General features: G+C 36.8%; 1 protein-coding gene across 1 annotated transcript in view; it reads right to left on the bottom strand.

Moving 5' to 3' along the window:
- LOC106877714 (dynein axonemal heavy chain 5) overlaps nt 1–20,868 on the bottom strand; it is a 444,169-nt gene that overhangs the window by 294,460 nt on the left and 128,841 nt on the right. Inside the window, exons 34-39 of the mRNA XM_052971252.1 lie at nt 14,692–14,820; nt 11,316–11,453; nt 9,461–9,685; nt 8,145–8,317; nt 5,846–6,024; nt 1,808–1,995 (exon numbers count right to left, since the gene is read on the bottom strand). Of these exons, the coding sequence (XP_052827212.1) occupies nt 1,808–1,995; nt 5,846–6,024; nt 8,145–8,317; nt 9,461–9,685; nt 11,316–11,453; nt 14,692–14,820 (1,032 nt within the window). The remainder of the gene's footprint in view (nt 1–1,807; nt 1,996–5,845; nt 6,025–8,144; nt 8,318–9,460; nt 9,686–11,315; nt 11,454–14,691; nt 14,821–20,868) is intronic.

Below are 20,868 nucleotides of genomic sequence, written 5' to 3'. Positions count from 1 at the left end.
ATATATATATATATATATACATATATACATATAAGTATATATACACATATACATACATACACACATACATATACATACACATACCCATATACATATATACACACATACATACACATATATACCCACATTTTTCCACATATACCCATGCATATGTATATACACTTGCACATGTATATGAACGGATGTATGAATAAGTAAATAGAGCAATAGCAGAACTAAAAATACTAAAACCCAGATGGTAGTTAATGTTGACAGCTAGGACAGAAGTAAAGAAAATAGACAAACATAAAACAGACATTAGGTCTGGTGCTGATGGTAAACAAGTAGAACACTAGTAAATAAAATGAACAAGAGTAGTTAGTTAAGCAGAGTGGCTTGGCCAAATGTTCTGTGGTGTCATTAGCCAAAATACCAAATATGTTACTTTGATGAAAGGTGTGGGAGATGCACTGAAAGAGACATTCTACCTCATGGAGCTTATTTCTGATCAGACTGAGTAGGAAAGTGGGTTGAAAGCCCAAAGTTCTAGATGTTTTTGACACTATATATTTGAAAATAAACCTGAGGGCAGCTAGTAATTTGTCAGTTTGCAATCCTCAGCCTTAGATAAGCAGATTGAAGTGAACAAACCTTGAGAAATATGAAGTGTAAAATGTGAGCAGAAAGTGTTTACCATTGTGAGGAACAGACCAAATTCAGGATCCATATCCACAGTATCTCCATCAGTGAATATAACTGGGGTCTTTGTTCCTTTTTGCATGGTAGTAGAATAGCAATCTGTTGGGCTTCCACTGATAGTACAGGTAGTTCAAACTTGGCAGGTTGCTGCTAGGGAAGGTAACAATGTAAATCACATCCTAAATTTGAGACTTGCCACCTCAAAGAAGGGATACCATTTAAGAATTTTGCTGTCCTTTAGCCAAACCTTGTTGGTTCTAGTTACAATGAGAAATTTGTAGTAGTGCCCAAACCCTTTTTGACAATATCATTGAGGGCAGCATGCCAAGGAGGTGAACAGAACTGAGACAGCAGTTGTAGACAGGTAAACAAAGTGAAGTTATCTATTCAGAAAATATAGGTAGATAGACACATGACAGATAATTAACTTAGACAAATAAGAAAATGTTTAGGTAGCAAGAGAATGATGTGTTGCAGGAAGATCTTAGGCTAGTAGGTAGGCAGGTATATAGCTTAGTCTTTATTACTTAGTTCCAAGTTAGTTCTGATCAAATGAAAGGTATTCCAACGATGACCATCCAGCCTTTTTTTTCCAGATATACTGTAGTAAGGATAAAATCATTTAATGTACTCATTGATGTCATCTGTTTCTTTTTTAACCCAATCATGCTGATTATCTGTTTAAACTGAGACTTAATTTATAAGGGTGTAAAACAAATACTTGATACAAATTGTGATGTGTGTATGATCTGTATCAAAGAATGAAACATGATCTTAAAGCATATACAGTCTGTATCAAACGGATTTCAAAAAAAAAATTTACAGTTGTTATTTAGGTCAAAATAATAGTATCTGTGAATTTTCAGGCAATTTCATTCACTAGAAAAAATTTTGGCATGAATGAGTTAAAATAAATTGCAATTCAAAGGGAAATCTTTAGCCATTTCTAGCAAACTGAGTATCCATGCAGACACTTTGTCACTGGTTTGTGATATACCAAGATAAATTTTTGAGGCAGATATAAGAATAATTATTAAATAAAGTAATTAAGTGAATTAGATAAGCAGATTGAAGTCAGCAAATCTTGAGAAGAAAACTAGAAAATGAAGTGTGAGCAGAAAGTGTTTACCATTGTGAGAAACAGACCAAATTCAGGATCCATATCCACAGTATCTCCATCAGTGAATATAAACTGGGGTTTTCGTTCCTTTTTGCATGTTAGTATAATAGCAATCTGCTGGGCTGCCACTGATAGTACAGGCAGTTCGATACGGTTGAATTCATCAAAACAACCCCAAGAACCTGATTGGGCCAAACCTGGAATAAAGAGAAAGAATATAGCAAAAAGCTTTATTTCTACAATCAATTTATACAATAGATCATATTTTGAATTATAACATTTTAATACAAAGAAACAGAAAGAAAAAAAGAAGGATAGAAAAGGAAAAGAAAAAAAGGGGGAAAAGTAGCAGAAGATAGAGGAGAGGGGGTGATGGGCCACATACACACTCTGGAACAAATGGTGAGCTCAGCTGCATCCCATGGTAATGATCATGACGGTGTTGCTTCAGAGAATGGCTAGCGGTACTCACTGCAGCAACCACTCTACCTCACAGGGCTTGTTTCCTCCTCTTCCTCCTCCTCCTCATCGTCATCGTTTAACGTCTGCCTTCCATGCTGGCATGGATTAGATGGTTTGACAGGGGCTGGCCAGGCAGGAGCCTGCACCAGACTTCGATGTCTGTTTTGGCAGGGTTTTTTATGGCTAGATGCCCCTCCTAACACCATCCAGCATTTCTCAGATGAAAATAAAATGGAATATGCAGTAGATGAAAGAGAGAGAGTAAGAACAGACATATGTAGACAGAAATGAATACTTAGCTGAAGCAATGCTTAGTTTCAGCTCATTAATTGTGCTACAGTTCACTTTAGATCTCTTTAAAATGAGAGCAGCTCACAGCATCCAAAACGTTTGCCAAAAATGAAGCTACATTCAAGCACCATTTGTGTCATAGATTCTTATAATTTAGTTTTAACATATTCAGTATCATGAGTTTTCTTTTATTTTTTATTTTTTTACTTGTAGCAATCATTTGATTGCGGCCATGCTGGGGCACTGCCTTGAAGAATTTTACTCAAATGAGTCAACCTCGCCAGGACTTATTATTTTTTTGTAAGGCCTGGTACTAATTCTATTGGTCTCTTTTGCTGAATTGCTATATTGCAGGGATGTAAACACACCAACACCTGATGTCAAGTGGTGGTAGGACACACACACACACACATACACACATAGTACAGGCATGGCTGTGTGGTAAGAAGCTTGCTTCCCAACCACATGGTTCTGGATTCAGTCTCACTGCATGACACCTTGGGCAAGTGTCTTCTGCTATAGCATCAGGCTGACCAAATGACCAAAGCCTTGTGAGTGGATCTGGAAGAGGGAAACTCATCATGTGTATGTATATGTATGTGTGTGTGTGTATGTGTGTGTGCATGCGCGTGTGTGTGTGTGTGTGTGTGCATGCATGCATACGTGTGTGTGTGTATTTATGTGTGTGTTTTTGTGTCTGTGTTTGTCCTCCCACCATCACATGACAATCAATGTTGGAGTGTTTATGTCCCTGTAACTTAGCGGATCAGTAAGAGTGACCAATAGAATAAATGCTAGGCTTACAAAAAATAAGTCCTGGGGTCCATTTATTTGACTAAAACCCTTTAAAGAGGGGGTTCCAGCATGGCTACAGTCAAATGGTTGAAATGTGTAAAAGAATATATATAAATACAATGGGCTTCTTTCAGTTTCCGTCAACCAAATCTACTCACAAGGCTTTGGTCAGCTCGAGGCTATAATAGAAGGCACTTGCCTAAAGTGCCACACAGGACTGAACATGGAACCATGTGGTTGGAAAGCAAACTTCTTACCATGTAGCTATACCTGCACCTATGAGCTTTATAAATCCAATTATAAATACTTTTGCAATGAAGAAACTGCGTGTTTCTAATAGAATTTTTGGTGTTCTCTGCATTGACTGTGACTAAACAATTGTTTTTCATTCCGATGATATCTCTGTATAATTAACCTTAGTAGTTTAGGTTTTGATACATATTTTTATGCCGGCTTTCAATTCATTTAAGCTCATTTAGAAATTAATCTACAGGTGGAACCGCTATTATACGTTGCAAGCAGCTGTGGGTTGCAGACAATAGAAGAGTTAATTAACTGCTAACATCGTTTCTAATTGGAAGAGATATGTGTCCAACCCATGCCAGCATGGAACATGGACGTTAAGTGATGATGATGATGATGATGATGACGACGATGAAGATGATGATGACAATGACAACAACGAGGATGATACGACAGTGATGATGGCAACAATGACGATGACTATGACATTGATTACAATGATGATGATGACTGCAAGATAACGATGACAACAATGATGATGATGATTATGATGACGACAATGATGATGATTATGATGACGACAATGATGCCAAAAACGATGACGATGATGACAACAATGACGACAGTGACAATGATGATGATGATGAGGGTGTTGATATGCAGGAACTAGTCCTATGTAGGTGAGAGCATAGCCGTGTGGTTAAGAAGTTCATTTTACAACCACATGATTCCAGGTTCGATCTCACCATGCAATAACTTGGTCAAGTGTTTTCTACTGCAGTATTGGGTTGGCCAATGTCTTGTGAGTGGTATTTAGTTGGCAGGAACTAAATACAAATGTAAACATGCAGGTACATACATAAAACAGACTCACATACAGACAGACAGATGGATGGATGGATAGAAAAATAGATATAGATATGAATATTGACAAATAGATAGATAGATTGACAGATAGATTATATTGGCAGATGGATTAGATAGACATACGTACATACATACACACACACACCTACATACAGACAGACAGATAGGCAAGTAGACAGACAGACAGCCAAGTGCTTAAAGTAAATTACATCCCTCATACACCACAAACATCACATGCTCATAGCATCACAATCTTCTATCTTGTATACAACAACTGTTACCTTTTATATTCTGTCTTCTCAGTTCATTTGTAGTCTATTGTTTATACACACTGACATTATACACACCCAGTGAAGTATTCTCACTTCATTCTTTTCTAATCTCATATCCTTTGTATTGTTAGTCCATGTCTTCCTACCTGTAGCGTTGCATTTTGCACCCCAGCAACATACATCCTTCACTCAGAGAGAAGCCATTTGTTGCCAACCAAGATAAAAGATATCTAAATTTCTTCCAAGCTATTCTTACCCTGACTACTTCGCTTTTAGAGTACCCAACCCTCTGCTAATTAAATCGCTTAGGTAAAAGGATCTGTCAACTATTTTGAGAGAATCTATATCCATGGTGTTCTTAATGTTTATTGCCCTTCTGCGCCTCATGTATACAAAATCTCCCTTTTCTGTGATTCCTCTACACCTCTTGTGCATCTATTGTTTACATTGGATACACTGTATGAAGTTTTCAGACAGTCCTTTTTTTTTGCATACAAGCATGGCTTTCTCCGTGATGGTATCAGAGTCCAGTTTCTTTCATACTTACTTTGGTATTTGTTAAGAAAAAAAGCACTGGTATTGGTGCCATATAGAAAGCACCCAGTACATTCTGTAAAGTAGTTGGTATTAGGAAGGGCATCCAGTTGAAAAAAACCAAGCCAAACCAGATAATGGAACCTGGTGCGGCTCCTGACCGTACCAGTTCCTGTCAAGCCATTCAATTCATGCCAGCATGGTAAATGGATGTAAAATATTGATGACGACGAAGAGGATGACAATGATGATGATGATGATGATGATTATTCAGAGACATCTGATGAGGTGGGCTTGTATTGTGATTACAAAACTTTGAAGTAATATGGAGCTAAGGAAAACTGTTATTAAATGAAAGAAACTTCTATCAAATGAAGAATGCCCCAACCAATTATTTAATCCCTACATTCATTACAAACAAGTATTGCTACCAAAGCTTGTGGACACGAAAGGGTATGACCATTGATCTCAGAATTTGATGAAATAATTCTGATTTATCTTATTATTTAAATTTAACAACTTGTTCATTACTTCACTAAAACACATGAATGACTTCTGTTTCCTAAAATAGAATCAAAGTTACCTTTGTAGATTCTACCAAGTCCTCGGTAATCCATTTGATCTGAGCAGTTGAAGACAACAACATATTTGCCAAGGCAACGGCCCATATCTTTTGTTGTTTCTGTCTTGCCTGTTCCTGCTGGGCCTGCTGGAGCACCTCCAAGTGCCATACCCAATGCCTGTGATAAAGTTATATAACATCTGCAAAAGTGCAAGGAAGAAAAATTACTGAAATTTCATGCTTAAACTAACACATTTTAAATAAGAGTATAAAGTTAAAGTTTATTCAGTTATTCTTGAAATAGAGATATTGTAGTCAGCATTAAAAACACTAAAGAATTCACACATTTCCTGTTAATATTGGCTTCAAATTTTGACACAAGGTTAGCAGTTTCCAAGGTGGTGGTATAAGTTAATTATATCAACCTAAGTGGAGGCGCAACGGCCCAGTGGTTAAGGCAGTGGACTCGCGGTTCTTAGGATCGCGGTTTCGATTCCCAGACCGGGCGTTGTGAGTGTTTATTGAGCGAAAACACCTAAAGCTCCACGAGGCTCTGGCAGGGGATGGTGGCGAACCCTGCTGTACTCTTTCACCACAACTTTCTCTCACTCTTTCTTCCTATTTCTATTGTACCTGTATTTCAAAGGGCCAGCCTTGTCACACTGTGTCACGCTGATTATCCCCGAGAACTACATTAAGAGTACAGTGTGTCTGTGGAGTGCTCAGCCACTTGCACGTTAATTTCACGAGCAGGCTATTCCATTGATCAGATCAACTGGAACCCTCGCACCCAACTGGTATTTATTTCATCGACCCCAAAAAGATAAAAGGCAAAGTGAACCTCAGTAGAATTTAAACTCAGAATGTAAAGATGGACAGAATGCCACAAAATATTTTGCCCAGTGTGTTAACAATTCTGCCAGCTCACCACCTTACATTTCCTGTTAATATTGACAATTTGAGCTAGAACTTAGTAAAGAATATACTTGTACACATATTCTAAAAATGAGATGTGGTCACAAATACAGAAGAAATGTAAAGGAGGATAAAATGTGAGTGACATACCATAAGTTTCCTCTCACTGATTAAAGCGAGTGGATTAAGGTCCTATATTTTAAATGAAGTATAACAGCTCCAGTTTGAAGAATACAAAAGCTTAATACCTTTATCCGATGATGATAGCAAACTCTTTTCTAAATAAGTCACAGGTTGAGTTGGCAACTAGTTAAATATCCAAAAATCCTTTTATAACATTTTTTTATTCTTGTTTCAATCACTTACTAAAATACTTAACATCCAAACAATATGGTTCTGGGTTCAGTCACACTGCATGGCACAGTGGGCAAGTGTCTTCTACTATAGCTTTGAGCTGACCAAAGCCTTGTGAGCGGATATAGTAGACGGAAACTGTAAGAAACACATTGTATATCTGTGCGTGTGTCTTTGTGCCTCTGTTTGTCCCCCACCACTGCTTGGTGTGTTCATATCCCTGTAACTGAGTAGATCAGCAAAAGAGACCAATAGAATAAGTACCCAGCTTAAAAAAAAAGTTAGTACTGGGGTTGATTCAATTGGCTAAATTTCTTCAGGGTGGGGCCCCAGCATGGCCACATTCTAATGATTGAAACAAGTAAAAGGTAAAAGAAAAAGGATAGTGTTTCATAGTAAAATCTTGCTGAAGTAATCAACAAAAATACCAATAATATACAAGGTTTGTATCAATTAATCATAATCTTAACCTTTTTATGAAGCAGCTCATTTTCTATCCAAAACAGAGCTTTTCCCACTGTTCCTATAATGTTATTACACATACTATGATATGTGTTTTGAACTTATTGAAGTTCCTGTGAATATTTCCTGTTTTTAAATATATCTACAGTAGAAGTGGCTGTGTGGTAAGAAACTAGCTTCCAAACCACATGGTTCCAGGCTCAGTCATACTGCATGGCACCTTGGGCAAGTGTCTTCTACTATAGCTTCAGGTTGATCAGAGCTTTGTGAATGGATTTGGTAGATTAAAACTGAAAGAAGCCCATTGTATGTGTGTGTGTGTTTGTGTATGTGCGTGCATGCATGTTTATGTAAGTGTGCCTTTGTATCTGTGTTTGTCCCCACTACCATCACTTGACAACTGGTGTTGGTGTGTGTATGTCCCCTTAACTTAATGGTTTAGCAAAAGAGACTGATAGAATAAGTACTAGACTTACAAAGAACAAGTCCTGGGGTCAATTTCTTTGCCTAAAATACCCTTTCAGATTGTGCTCCAGCATGGCTGCAGTCAACTGACTGAAACAAGTAGAAGAATAAAGTCCTTCCTTACCTGTCTGTCAGTGGAGTAATGACCAGACGGTCTGTGCAACCAAGAAACTCATTCATGTATTTAAAGTTCACATCAGTGATTGAGATCAAGCACTGGTCAGTGTCTTCTTTGAAGTAAAATCGAGACTGCTTTAACCATTCAAAATCATTAACTGACCGGATATGCATTCGAACCTAAGATTTGAAATAAATAACATGTATATACTTACATTTATAAACATATGCAAACACACATCTACATGTAAAAATACACACATCTATAAACCATAAAATGTCAAGAGGTATGAGAGGGGAAAATGTTTATTTAACCACTTGTCATCATTAAGAGTACAGCCAATTCGCAGCCTTCATCACATAATAATAATTTCAGCTTGGAATAAATTATTATTATTTTACATATCTGAACTAATAAGCATGCTATGCAATGTACATTGTACATTTACAAATCAATCCAGATAAAGAAGGCTAGCTCATCAGATCACCAGAGCATTATGGTTACACTAAGTAGACAAACAAAATTTACTCTTTGTATATACAATGTACAGAAGACCAATACTAGATAAAATTAGCTTGGCATGATCATTAAAAAATAAATATGAATAATATATTTTGTTTCATATCAATTTAGATGTTGTATCTAATTTCAGGGAATTGACAAACCTTAATGTTAACAAAAAAACAGGAAGGAATAGGAGAAGAAGCATGTAGTCTGCTAGCCAGGTCCACTAGAGGAGTTTTCTATGATAGCCACATGATTCCATAAATCCATATATTACTCATTTATATGTATTTATGTATATGTGGAATTAGACATCGCAAACACTGATGTGAAACAGAAAATTGGGGCTTCTAATAACATTTATCATGTGTACTCTAGTTTTTAGAATAAGTACACCATATTCCTGTTCATAATTTTAGGTATTTAGAAGGAACAGCATCAAGAATGAACGACATCTGTAATAGATTGCCTTGAATAATTTATCCAACCCATACCAGCAAGGTGGGGTATTTGTGAAAACCATGATAATTAAATCTTAGCAATTAATATACAATTAGTGAAACTGTTCTTATTTAATGTATGTTTCAAATTGTAAAGTTTATTAATCCAAGATCACTAACAAGAAGGGCACATTGAATAATGTTGTCCAAGTTTCAGATGTTTAAGAAAAGAAATGAGGTAATCATATCTAAAAACGTCATTTGCTCAAAAGCCTAAAGACATTCGAGCTGATTTGGGAACAATAAACATCACACTTCACATTTTTGATCATATGCCATTCTCTTTCCAACTTCCCCAAACATAATTTGGCAACATACCAAATCTTCAAAGATATCTTTCTGGTGCACATGAATGGTGATAAGGGTTTCAAACTTGGTCCTTTCAATTTTAGTCAGGTCTTTTGTTGTGATATCAATCAGTTCGTTGAGAATTTCGGTAAACTTCACGTTTGTGTTGGCCATGATCTTCTTATCAGAACGTGCTTTAGTCAGGGCCAATTCAGAGTTTTGTGTCCAGATCATCTGCAGACCAAGAAGACCAACCTAAAAAAAAAAAAATGCATATTCATGTGTGAGTGTGTACATATGTACACACACACACACACACACACACATGCACACACACACACACACATACACACACGTATTTGTGTATGTTGTCTGTAAACAAAGTCTGTTTTTGTGCTTTATGTTCCCGTTCCTTTTTCTGACATCCTGTACCCAGATATGCATCTATATATACATGTAGATGTAGGTATGTACATATATATATGCATATGCTCATATATCATTTATATTTTATATACATATATATAGCAATTAGAAAATGGAGGAGAATATGTGGTACCCATCGACTTGCAGACAGTGTATTCCATTGAGTTAATTAACTTATTTTGTAACTAAAATGACAAAAACGACAACATACAAATGCTTATGACATACCATGTTATATTAACAATGGAGGTTACAAATAAACAGTACATTAGGAATTTAGGAATAAACAGAAACTTACAGTTGTTTCGGCCTAGCGTTGGCATGCCCCATTCTATCCGAATAGCTCCTGCCGGAGTAATTAGCAGATGAAAGGCTCGGAACGTAAAAGACTTTTTCACTTCCCGAGTGTTAAACTAACACACCTGTTTGTTGTTTACACACCCATCTTTGTCTTTTGTTTTTTTGTAAATTCTCCTTCTCTCTATATATGTATATATATAGAGAGAGAGCGAGAGAGAAAAAAAATATATACATATATAAATATATACACACACACGCAACTGTGTGGTAAGTAGCTTGCTTCTGAACATGGTTCCAGATTCAGTTCCACAGCATGGCACCTTGGACAAGTGACTTATTCTATAGCCTCGGGCCAACGAAAGCCTTGTGAGTAAATTTGATTGAAAGAAGTTCATTATATATATTCTTTTATTCTTTTATTAGTTTCAGTCATTTGACTGCAACCATGCTGGAGCACCACCTTTAGTCAAACAAATCGACACTGGGACTTATTCTTTGTAAGCCTAGTGCTTACTCTATCAGTCTCTTTTGCCAAACTGCTGAGTTACGGGGACCTAAACACACCAAGGTCGGTTGTCAAGTGGTGGTGGCGGTGGGAACAAACACAGACGCACAAACATATATACATATATTTATATATATGTGATGGACTTCTTTCAGTTTCTGTCTACCAAATCTACTCACCAGGCTTTGGTTGGCCTGAGGCTACAGTAAAAGACACTTGCCCAAGGTGCCACTGAACCCGGAACCATGTGGTTGGGAAGCAAGCTTCTTACCACACAGCCATGCATATATATATATTTGAAATCAACTCCTATCCAAACAATGCAGGCATGGAAAATGAATAAATAATGTGCATGTGGATGTGCATGTGTGTGTGTGGTGAACATTCACATTTATGCGATGCATGTTAGTACATAAACATGAAAGCAGCCAGGTAGGCAGGTAAAAATAAGTTATATATAAAAATAGGAGGCAAATAAAAAACAACAAAAACCAAATAAGTGCATAAAAAATACAATTCTTTAAGTAAAATGTAACAACTTAATCAGTTCCATTTCCATAAGTGTTTAAATTCCTATTAAAACTTATTTCAAACCCCTTTCATTCTCTAACTTCAATGAATCAAGGATAAAGAAATATTAAAGAAATTTCTTACCTGAGCTGGGAACATATTTTCAAATTCAAGGAGCTTAAATGTTGGGTCAGTAATTGCCATAGCAGCTGTTCTGATGACTCCATGTAGTGACCTTCGAGATATTCTTAGTAGGTCACCCAACCAAACCTCAACATTGCCCTGCAATAAAATGGGAAACCCAAATTCTTAAAGAAATATCAGCAAAAAGTATGAAGTCTGAGATTTTATAAAACCTAGCTAGCAGCTATATTGCAGAAGAGTCATTTTAGCTATTTAATATTGGTTTAAAACAAAGGTGGCAGAATGTTAGCATGCTGAGCAAAATACTTAGCAGCATTTCATCTGTCTTTATGTTCCGGGTTCAAATTCCTCAGAGGTCACCTTTGCCTTTCATCCTTTTGGGGATGATGTGCCAAAATTTGAAACCAGTATTACAAAGCTTCTAAATCTAAAATTTATTAACATATTTTTACAGGAAGAAAAGAAAGACGAAAACATTTAAAAGTATAAAAGAACAAATTACTGAGAAAAAATTTTCAGAACTACCTCACCAAGGAAACAAAGTAAAAGAAAGAAAAACAAGGTGAATTAACCCTTTAGCATTCAGATTACTCTATTAAATACAATGCTTATTATTTATTCACATTGCTTTGAACTTACCATGCATTATCCCAGAGCTATATGATGTTGATGATGTAATTGTTTATTTTTAGAATGACTGTATAGGGTTGGTGTGAAAGGCCAGATCTGGCCAATTTGAACACAAAACAGGCTAAATACGGCCAGTTTAAATGCTAAAGGGTTAAGCAGCAAAAGACGGAAAGTGGGAGTAACAAGCTGTACACCCCAGACTAAATGGCATGTTTAGCTGTGTCTCATGAACACAATTGCAAAGGCACTGCTGCATAGTCGTCATTGAGACCTCAGGAGTTCTCTGACCCCACATTACTGATTTCCTCTGCAAAATTGGGATAACCACAGCCAGTCTGAGAAATGAGCCCCACCAGGTTGCAGCAAGTGACACAAGCTGTTCATGAGGTAGGGAGAGAGCTGTTTTTGTGAGTGTTGCAAGCTGTTACACTTTCAATTTTAAATTTATTTCCTAATATGTCAAAATTTCTGCCACACAACTACAACCTGGTCCAATGTCACAAACTAACTGATGTTTTTTCTGGTCACAGTACTTTACAAAATATGCTTTTTCTATGCTAGCGACAATAAAATGGGATTGTGTGTTGTATATTATTCCCTTTTCCCTTCCTTTATATTTTTTCACTAATAGTCATTTGTGTAGGGACCCCTTTAAAGGGCTTATTTTCATTCCTAATATACAATGTGTTTTCCAGAAAACTGACTAAAAATTACAACAGTATGTTGTGATTTTTCATCAAAATATTTTAATCCCCAAAACTGAAAACCATAATGGAATATTTCAAATGCCTTCTCATGATATGAGTGAAACAGCATCGTAATATCTTCTCTCTATTTAAGGCAGCAAGCTGGCAGAATCATGACTGTACCAGAGAACATGCTTAACCACATTTCATCTGTCTTTACGTTCTGAGTTCAAAATGCCACCAGGGTCAACTTTGCCTTTCATCTTTTGGGGTCAATAAAATAGTACCACTTAAACAATAGGTTCGATGTAACCAACTTACCCCCTCCTTCAAAGTGGCTGGTCATGTGCCAAAATTTGAAACCAACATCTCCCAGTTAGAGAATAACTTTAGTTAGATTTCATATCCCACCAATGACTACTCAGATACTGGGATACGTCCTGTTACTTGTATGACACAGGAGTATCAGCTCAGACTGTCTGGACATATTGCTTGATTTTCTGAATTAGACCTTGCATGCCATATTCTATTCACTGAGGATCCAGCAATGTTAACACCTCGTGTTGGTCAACCACATGCCACAAGATCACAGTAGATGAGGGGGATATCTTGCTGAGAAGGGGACTGACTTGGATTCTGCTAGATGGGTCACCAAGGAGGACCCAAGAATATACCAACAAATAGTGAGTGCAGCCATACACTGCTACAGCACATGCCCCCCACATTTGTCTTGACCTATGACTTGATGCTTCTCTCTTAATACCAACCATTCAATTATAAAAGGAGAAATGTTAATTGTTCTCCATCTTAGCAGATTGAGAATAAGATAACAAAACTGGCTTTTTGGGTTGACGTAATAGCTTTAGTTAAATTTGAAGAGCTGACATTTGGATGGATAATCCAGTGTTTGATTATCTTTGTACTACATGATATATTTACTCTTGCAAGTCAATAATGGAGCCTCATCATGATTGTTTGACTTACTAGAAAGCTAATTTTATTTAAGTTAGTGTTAATTTAGTTAATACAGAGAACTTCAGAAAAAAAGAAAAAAAACTAACCAGAAATAACTCTGTAATAAGGAAGAAGAGAGAATTACTGAATGATCAATATAATTCGAATTATTTTAGTAGGCCTGGATGTGTGGTTAAGAAGCTTGCATTGCAATTATGGGATTTTGGTTTCAGTATCACTGGACAGCACTTTAGGCAAGTGTCTTCTAATATGGCTTCAAACTGACCAATGCCTTGTGGATGCAGTTGATAAAATGAAACTGTGTAGAAGACCATCATATCAAGATGCATATGTGTGTGCACGTGTGTGTGCACGTGTGTGTGTGCACGTGTGTGTGTGCACGTGTGTGTGTGTGTGCGTGCATGCATGTGCATGTGTATGTGTGTGTGATGCTCTTGGAAAGTGTAGAGTAACTGGCTTTAATGCATACACCTTTTTACCATCTCACTCTGATGGTAACAAACTAAGCCATAGAATCTCAACATTTGTGCACACATGTAAACATATTTGATGGGCTTCCATCAACCAATTCCTCTTACAAGCCATTGATTGGCTCAGGGTTATAATACAAAAACCAGAACAATACCACCATAGTCACCTCTATGCTAATCACTGTGAACATACAAAAACAGGCTGGTCAACAAACATAATGTAGCAATCCCAAATAACCAGCTTACACTGTATGCTTTCAAATACTTCCTGAAATAATAATTTGATCCCAAGCCAGAATGAAGAATTGTATATAATCAGTGTGAGATCCACGCAAGTGTTTTAACTCAACTGTCTCTATGTTGTTTGTTTGGCTTAGCTATTAAGAAATAACAAATGAGACAATTTAATCTGATTATCTTCCTAAGCACATAACTTGTATTGACAGTGATATAGAAATTTATGAGTCATCAATTGGAATGTGAGGAATTGTGCTTGATATTTATTGATATATCTGTTTTGTCTCCAAGGATAAGAAGAGAATGTAGGCAGTAATAGTATTGGTTAAATATTTTACAGACAGACAGACAAACCAGACTTCAGATAAATTTCTTTACCTGAGCTTGGACGGTTTCCTCAAGAGCAATGCACTCTCCTTCTTGTGAATGAATAGACAGGATCCTATCATAGTACTTCTCATCAAATTGTACAGATTTGGTGTTATCAAAGACACTCAAGAGGTGAGCCTGGAATGAAGAAATCAGTGTATGTAGAAGTAACAGACAAATGTTTACTGATCTATTTTTACTGATATGTTACAAATTACAAAAGAAAAGGATATAGGAAAAAAATGAAATTATAGTGTATGATACGTGAAACACAAGAATCATCATCACCATCATTATCGTAATCATCATCGTCATCATCATTGTCGTCGTTGTCGTCATCATCAATGTCATCGTCGTCATCATTGTCATCATCACCACCATCATCATCATCATCATCCTTTGACAGTTTGACCAGAGCTGGCAAGCTGGGAAGCTACACCAAGATCCACTCTGGTTTGGCTTGGTTTCTGTGGTTTGATGCCCTTCCTAATGTCAACCGCTTTACAGTGCACGTTGGGTGCTTTTAATGTGGCACTGACATGAGCACTTTTACATGGTGTTGGCATAAGTGCTATCACACAGACTGTGTCAAATATATTATTTTAAATAAAGTAGACTAAGTTAAATGACTTTGGACTTGGTGAGACCAAAGGAATAAAATTTGAAGCAACCTTTAACGTAACCAGAACACTATTTTGAAAATAGCTAAAAAATTGCTATAAAAATTGGTTTCAGCAAGTGTCAATAACATTACATTATAGAATTATCTAATGTTAGTTTCCATGCCATTATTCTCAACCATGTAAATGGCAGTGAGCTGGTAGAATCATTAGTACACTGGCCAAAATGCTTAACAGCATTTCATCTGTCTTTATATTCGTAGTTTAAATTCTTCTGAGGTCAACTTTACCTTTCGTCCTTTCAGGGTTGCTATAATAAGGACTAGTTGATCATCGAGGCCGATGTAATTGACTCACCTCCCTTCCCTGAAACTATTGGCCTTGTGCCAAAATGTGAAACCAATATTCTCAACCACATCAAGTATTTTTTGCTTAATAAATCCAAAATGTTATCATCAACAAAACTCTAGAAAATATCAAATGTACAAATAGAAACTAAAAGAAGCTTGTCATACATATGTATCTGTGTCTGTGTGTAAGTAGACGTGTCATCATCATCATCATCATCATCGTTTAACATCCGCTTTCCATGCTAGCATGGGTTGGACGATTTGACTGAGGACTGGTGGACCAGGAGGCGACACCAGGCTCCAATCTGATTTGGCAGAGTTTCTGCAGCTGGATGCTCTTCCTAATGCCAACCACTCCGACAGTGTAGTGTGTGTTTTACGTGTCACCGGCACGAGGGCCAGTCAGGGGGAACTGGCGATGGCCACGCTTGAAATGGTGTGTTTTATGTGCCACCTGCACAGGAGCCAGTCCATCGGCACTGGCAACGATCTTGCTCAAATGTCTTTTCACATGCCAGGGAGGCGGCTTTGGTAATGATCAATGCCCATGCTCGAAATAGTGTATTTTACGTGTCATCTGCATAGGAACCAGCCCCTCAGCTCTGGCAACGATCTTGCTCGAATGTGTATGTGTGGAATTTTAGATGAGGGCATTGGCTAGTTGATGCCCTCAGCTAAAACATTTCCAACTACAAACTTGGAATTCCCCATTTGTTGAATAAGCCTGCTGTAACTCCTTTTTGAATATCACCACAGCTGGAGATGATGTAAGGGGGATGACCTTGTCCTGCCTGCAACATGGACAAATAGAAGTGTTGGTGAGTGGAGATTGCAAGAGTGTGTGGTGGAAATGAGAGATAGGGAGTGGATGAGGGGAAGAGAGGTGGGTGACAACTGTAAAGATCAGGTAGGGTTGATGGGCGAATAGGGTAAGGAGTAGGGAATGACTAATGATGTGAGAGTTAGGGGAGATAGGGAGTGTAGGAGATGACTGACAGGGCTGAAAAACAGGGGAGAGCAGCAGAACAGTTGTGACAATACAGTAAACAGAAGGATGAGAGATGACACATGTGGTTAGGTACGTTGTAGGAGTGTAAGTACAGGGGGAAAGAGGTAGGTATAGTGCAATAAGGGAGTGAGAAATGTTTGGTGGTAGATGAGGAGAGCTAATTTGGAAACTCAGTGGGGGTGAAATCAATGTAAAGTGTGGGTGGAGAGAGCAGTATTAGTGGATCAAGGATGGAAAAGAAATGAAATGGTTCTGGGTCAGAAGAAAAAATAAGTGAAATCAAGGAAGAATTGTAGTTAGAAAGATGATAGGTAGTGGGGTGCCTTGAGGAGGAAATTAGGAGAGGGGTCCAGTTGTGCATATACATGTTCAGAATTCAGTTTCACTGAGGTGGGTAGGTCTTCTTCTAAAAGGCAATCAGCAGTCATCTCCTCTGTGGGAATCTCAGAACCTTAAGTTCTGAGGTCAGTCTTTGCCATTTCATTTCAATTCTTCCATCAGTCTCCCTCTTCCACAAACTCTACCCACATTAAGCAAACTGACACTTCTTTGTATTGCTGTCCTCATCTATATGCATCACATACACATACCAGTGCAGTCTTCAATCTTGCATACTACATTTGAATCTTATTGTGTTCAATTTTTCTCCCTGTACTTTGTCATTGATACACACATACATTACATATCTAACAAAGCATGCTGGCTTCACCTCTTTCTAGTCTTCTCATGTCCTAAGCATGCAAGGCCCATGTCTCACTATGTAGGATCACAGCTTTAACACAAGCATCTTAAAATCTGCCCTTCACTCTGGCAGAAAAGACCTTTGTTGCTAGCAGTGGTAATAGCTCCCTGAACTTTCTCCAGCCCATTCTTGTTCTGCTTTTATACTTTCAGAGCAATAACTCCCTTGGTAAATAAATCTTGAAAGCAAAAAGCTATCAATTACTTTTCGGGAGCCATCTAAGTATTTAAGAGAATCTATTTCTGGTGTGCTCACAATATGAACTGCTTCAGTACATCTATCACATGCAAAGCATATGTCCCCTGTTAGTCTGTCTGTGATTCCACTATATCTCTTGCATACTTTTAGCTTACATTAGACAGTATATGGAGTTTATACCTACTTCTTTTCTACCTATCACATAAGGCCATTTTTCTAAAGATACCAGAATTCTTTTTTACTTACTAAAACATACTTCTTTGCTAAATTTACCTTAAGATCTCTCAATTCTGAGTTCATCTTCCAAGCCTGGAATTTTCTAATTCCTCTATGGCTTCATCTATGAGTACTAGTTCATCAGCATGTAAGAGTGTCCATCATTAGCCACTCTTAAGCTCCATTAAGATGGCCAGTGGGTGAGGTCTGAATCTTACTCAACTCACATGCTAAATTTGTCACTGAAATCATTGTTGACTCTCACTTCACTTATTACTTCTCAGTACAAAGTTTATAAAACATTCACAAGCCATTCATTTACACATAGTTTCCAAAGTGGACACCAAATTACTGAACAGGTTACACTATCAGACACCTGCTAAAAATCAAAGAAAGGTCAGAATAGTAGTTTGTTCTTAGCCAAGTATTTCTCCTGTAGTCATCACTAAGAAAATTTATATCGGTGGTACCACTTCCTGCAGGTATGAAGTTAAACTGCATCCCATTTAGTTTGTCATAGATTAATCATGATATGACTCATTCTGTAACCATCATAACCTGATCCAGTAGTTTGATTTCTCTATAGGGGCTTCTCTCTAAGGCATCTCTTTTGACTGCCATGCAAAAGTGGATGTTAAAATGATGACTATGATTCTGTGTGTGTGTGTGTGTGTGTGTGTGTGTGTGTGTGCATGTGTGTATTTGTCCGTGTATATATGTCTGTACACATTTGTTTATGTGTGTGTGTGTGTGTGTGTGCGCGTGCATGTTTAAATATATCATCATAATCATCATCCTCATTTAACATCTGCTTTCCATGCTGACATGGGTTGGATGGTTTGACATAGAATTGGCTAGCAGGGAGCTGTCCAGACTCCAATTGTCTGTTGTGGCATGGTTTCTACAGCTGGATGCCCTTCCCATTGCCTATATAATAATACATATATATTTTACAGGCAAGAAAGTAAATTTCAAACACTGTGTAGCTGTGAGAACAACAGAGAAGGATTGGTTATTTACCCTTAAAAGACAGTAAAAGGTTGCTAGCAAGCAACTACAGGAATTGAATCCTCTACTCTTCAGATAGCAAAATTGAACCTATCTTATAAGGGTAACTACCTAATCTTTCTTTGCTGTTTTCACAGTTATACTGCATTCAGAGTTTACTTTCTTGTCTGTAAAATATCAAACACATTCAATGCTTCCAAAGTTTGTTTATAATATACATGTGTGTGTGTGTTTGTGCATGTGTGTCTGTATAATCATATTATAGTCTTATTATGCATATATTTATATATTCATATTATATATATTAATACAGCCGTATATATTCATATCTGCATACATAAATGTTATCAAGACTATGCCTTGTGAAAGGAAATAAATGAATTCAAACAGAGAAAATAAATTTAGAATTATCTATAAATAATTGCAGAGCCCTATGACTACTTAAAGTCAGAAAGTCTGAACAGTAAGTAATATTGGAATAGTTTTATCAGAGTTTAATGTGTATCAAAGTAAGGTGATTAATGCAATTGTCTCTCACAGCAAAGGATTAGAAGTTATACAGCAAGTGTTTAGGAATTAAATAGCCAGCCAGACAATTCACTAGTTTGTTGCATGGCAACACAAGAGAATATTTTGCACAAATGAATAGTTATTCTTCACATGGAAGCCAAATTCTGAGTTTGAATGCAACGCTAATGTGGGATTAGTTCCTAAGGAATAAGTAACTACTTTACACATTACCACTGCCATTACATTTTAACGATGTATCAATGCATCTCTGGAGTTAGTTTCAGATGACCATAAAATGCAGGATAAGTTATGTTAAAGGTTATACAGATATTCTGAAACTATTCTTTTAAATTAACTTATTTTTGAAAAAACAAATTTTGAAAAAATAAAAAAAAAATTTGCAAATATAGTTTTGGGAGCAATAAAGCAAAACAGCATTCAAATATTGAAGGAAGAAAAAAAAAACAGATTCTTTTGAAAAATATTGAATTCCTTTTCCAATAAATAAAAAGAAAATAATATTCCCCAACTCAAGGGAAATATTCAATAGAGAAGTCTATTCTAAAACTAACTCTCAAACAGAATATTTGCTGGAGTCTAAATAACGATAACCATATACTTTCTTTTTGATAAATGATTTTGAATATTCATTAAAACTTTGTTGGATATTTTTTCTTTTCTTTTTCTCGCCGTATTTATTCTCCTATAAATTCGTCTTCTATTTACAGTAAGTCAGAGCCAACACTGGAGGATTTTGTGCATTATTCCGAGGAAGCAATGAGCACATATTCCCCAGGAAGTAATAAATTGCTATTGAAAGATAAATGAAAATATTAATCTGAAACGGCATGCTCGGAACGCTTGAAGAAGGAAAACATTTCTTTACATAATCTACTAAGAAAACAATATTTTTTAAATTCATTTTACATTTCTGAGGGTAAATATTTAAATGTATGTAATATATATATTTTATATACAGTAAATGGTTGTTTGTAGTGCATGATACAGCATATTATAACATAACAGTGTATGTATATATATATATTAATTGAAGTTTACAGTGTTATATATCTATTACAGCTGATATAACCAATCAGTTTTGTACTAGGGGTTTAACAGAGTTTTAGGTAACAGTTCAGCTATGTAACCATATGCTCATCAGAGGTAGCTGTTATGGAATTAAATATGCTGACTGCTCTCTATTGTTGATATATACATATGTGTACACAGTTGTGAAAGATTGTGTTTCTTACGAAGGCATGAGGCCTAGTGGTTAGGGTGTGACAGATTTGATTCCAGGACCAAGTGGTACATTGTGTCCTTGAGAAAGGTACCTTGTTTCATGAAAATAGACACAGGTGTGGTTGTGTGTTTACAAAGGTCACGTCACTTCCTAACCATGTGATTTTTGGTTCAGTTTCACTTGTGATACCTTGGGCAAGTATCTTCTACTACAGCCTGGGGTGACTAAAGTCTTGTGATGATATATATATATATATAGGAAGGGCATCCAGCTGTAGAAACTCTGCCAAA

The sequence above is a fragment of the Octopus bimaculoides genome, chromosome 10, assembly GCF_001194135.2.
Source record: "Octopus bimaculoides isolate UCB-OBI-ISO-001 chromosome 10, ASM119413v2, whole genome shotgun sequence".
NCBI classification, from domain to species: domain Eukaryota; kingdom Metazoa; phylum Mollusca; class Cephalopoda; order Octopoda; family Octopodidae; genus Octopus; species Octopus bimaculoides.
The sequence above is the reverse complement of the archived record's forward strand: the minus strand, read 5'-3'. Positions and strand labels throughout refer to the sequence as shown.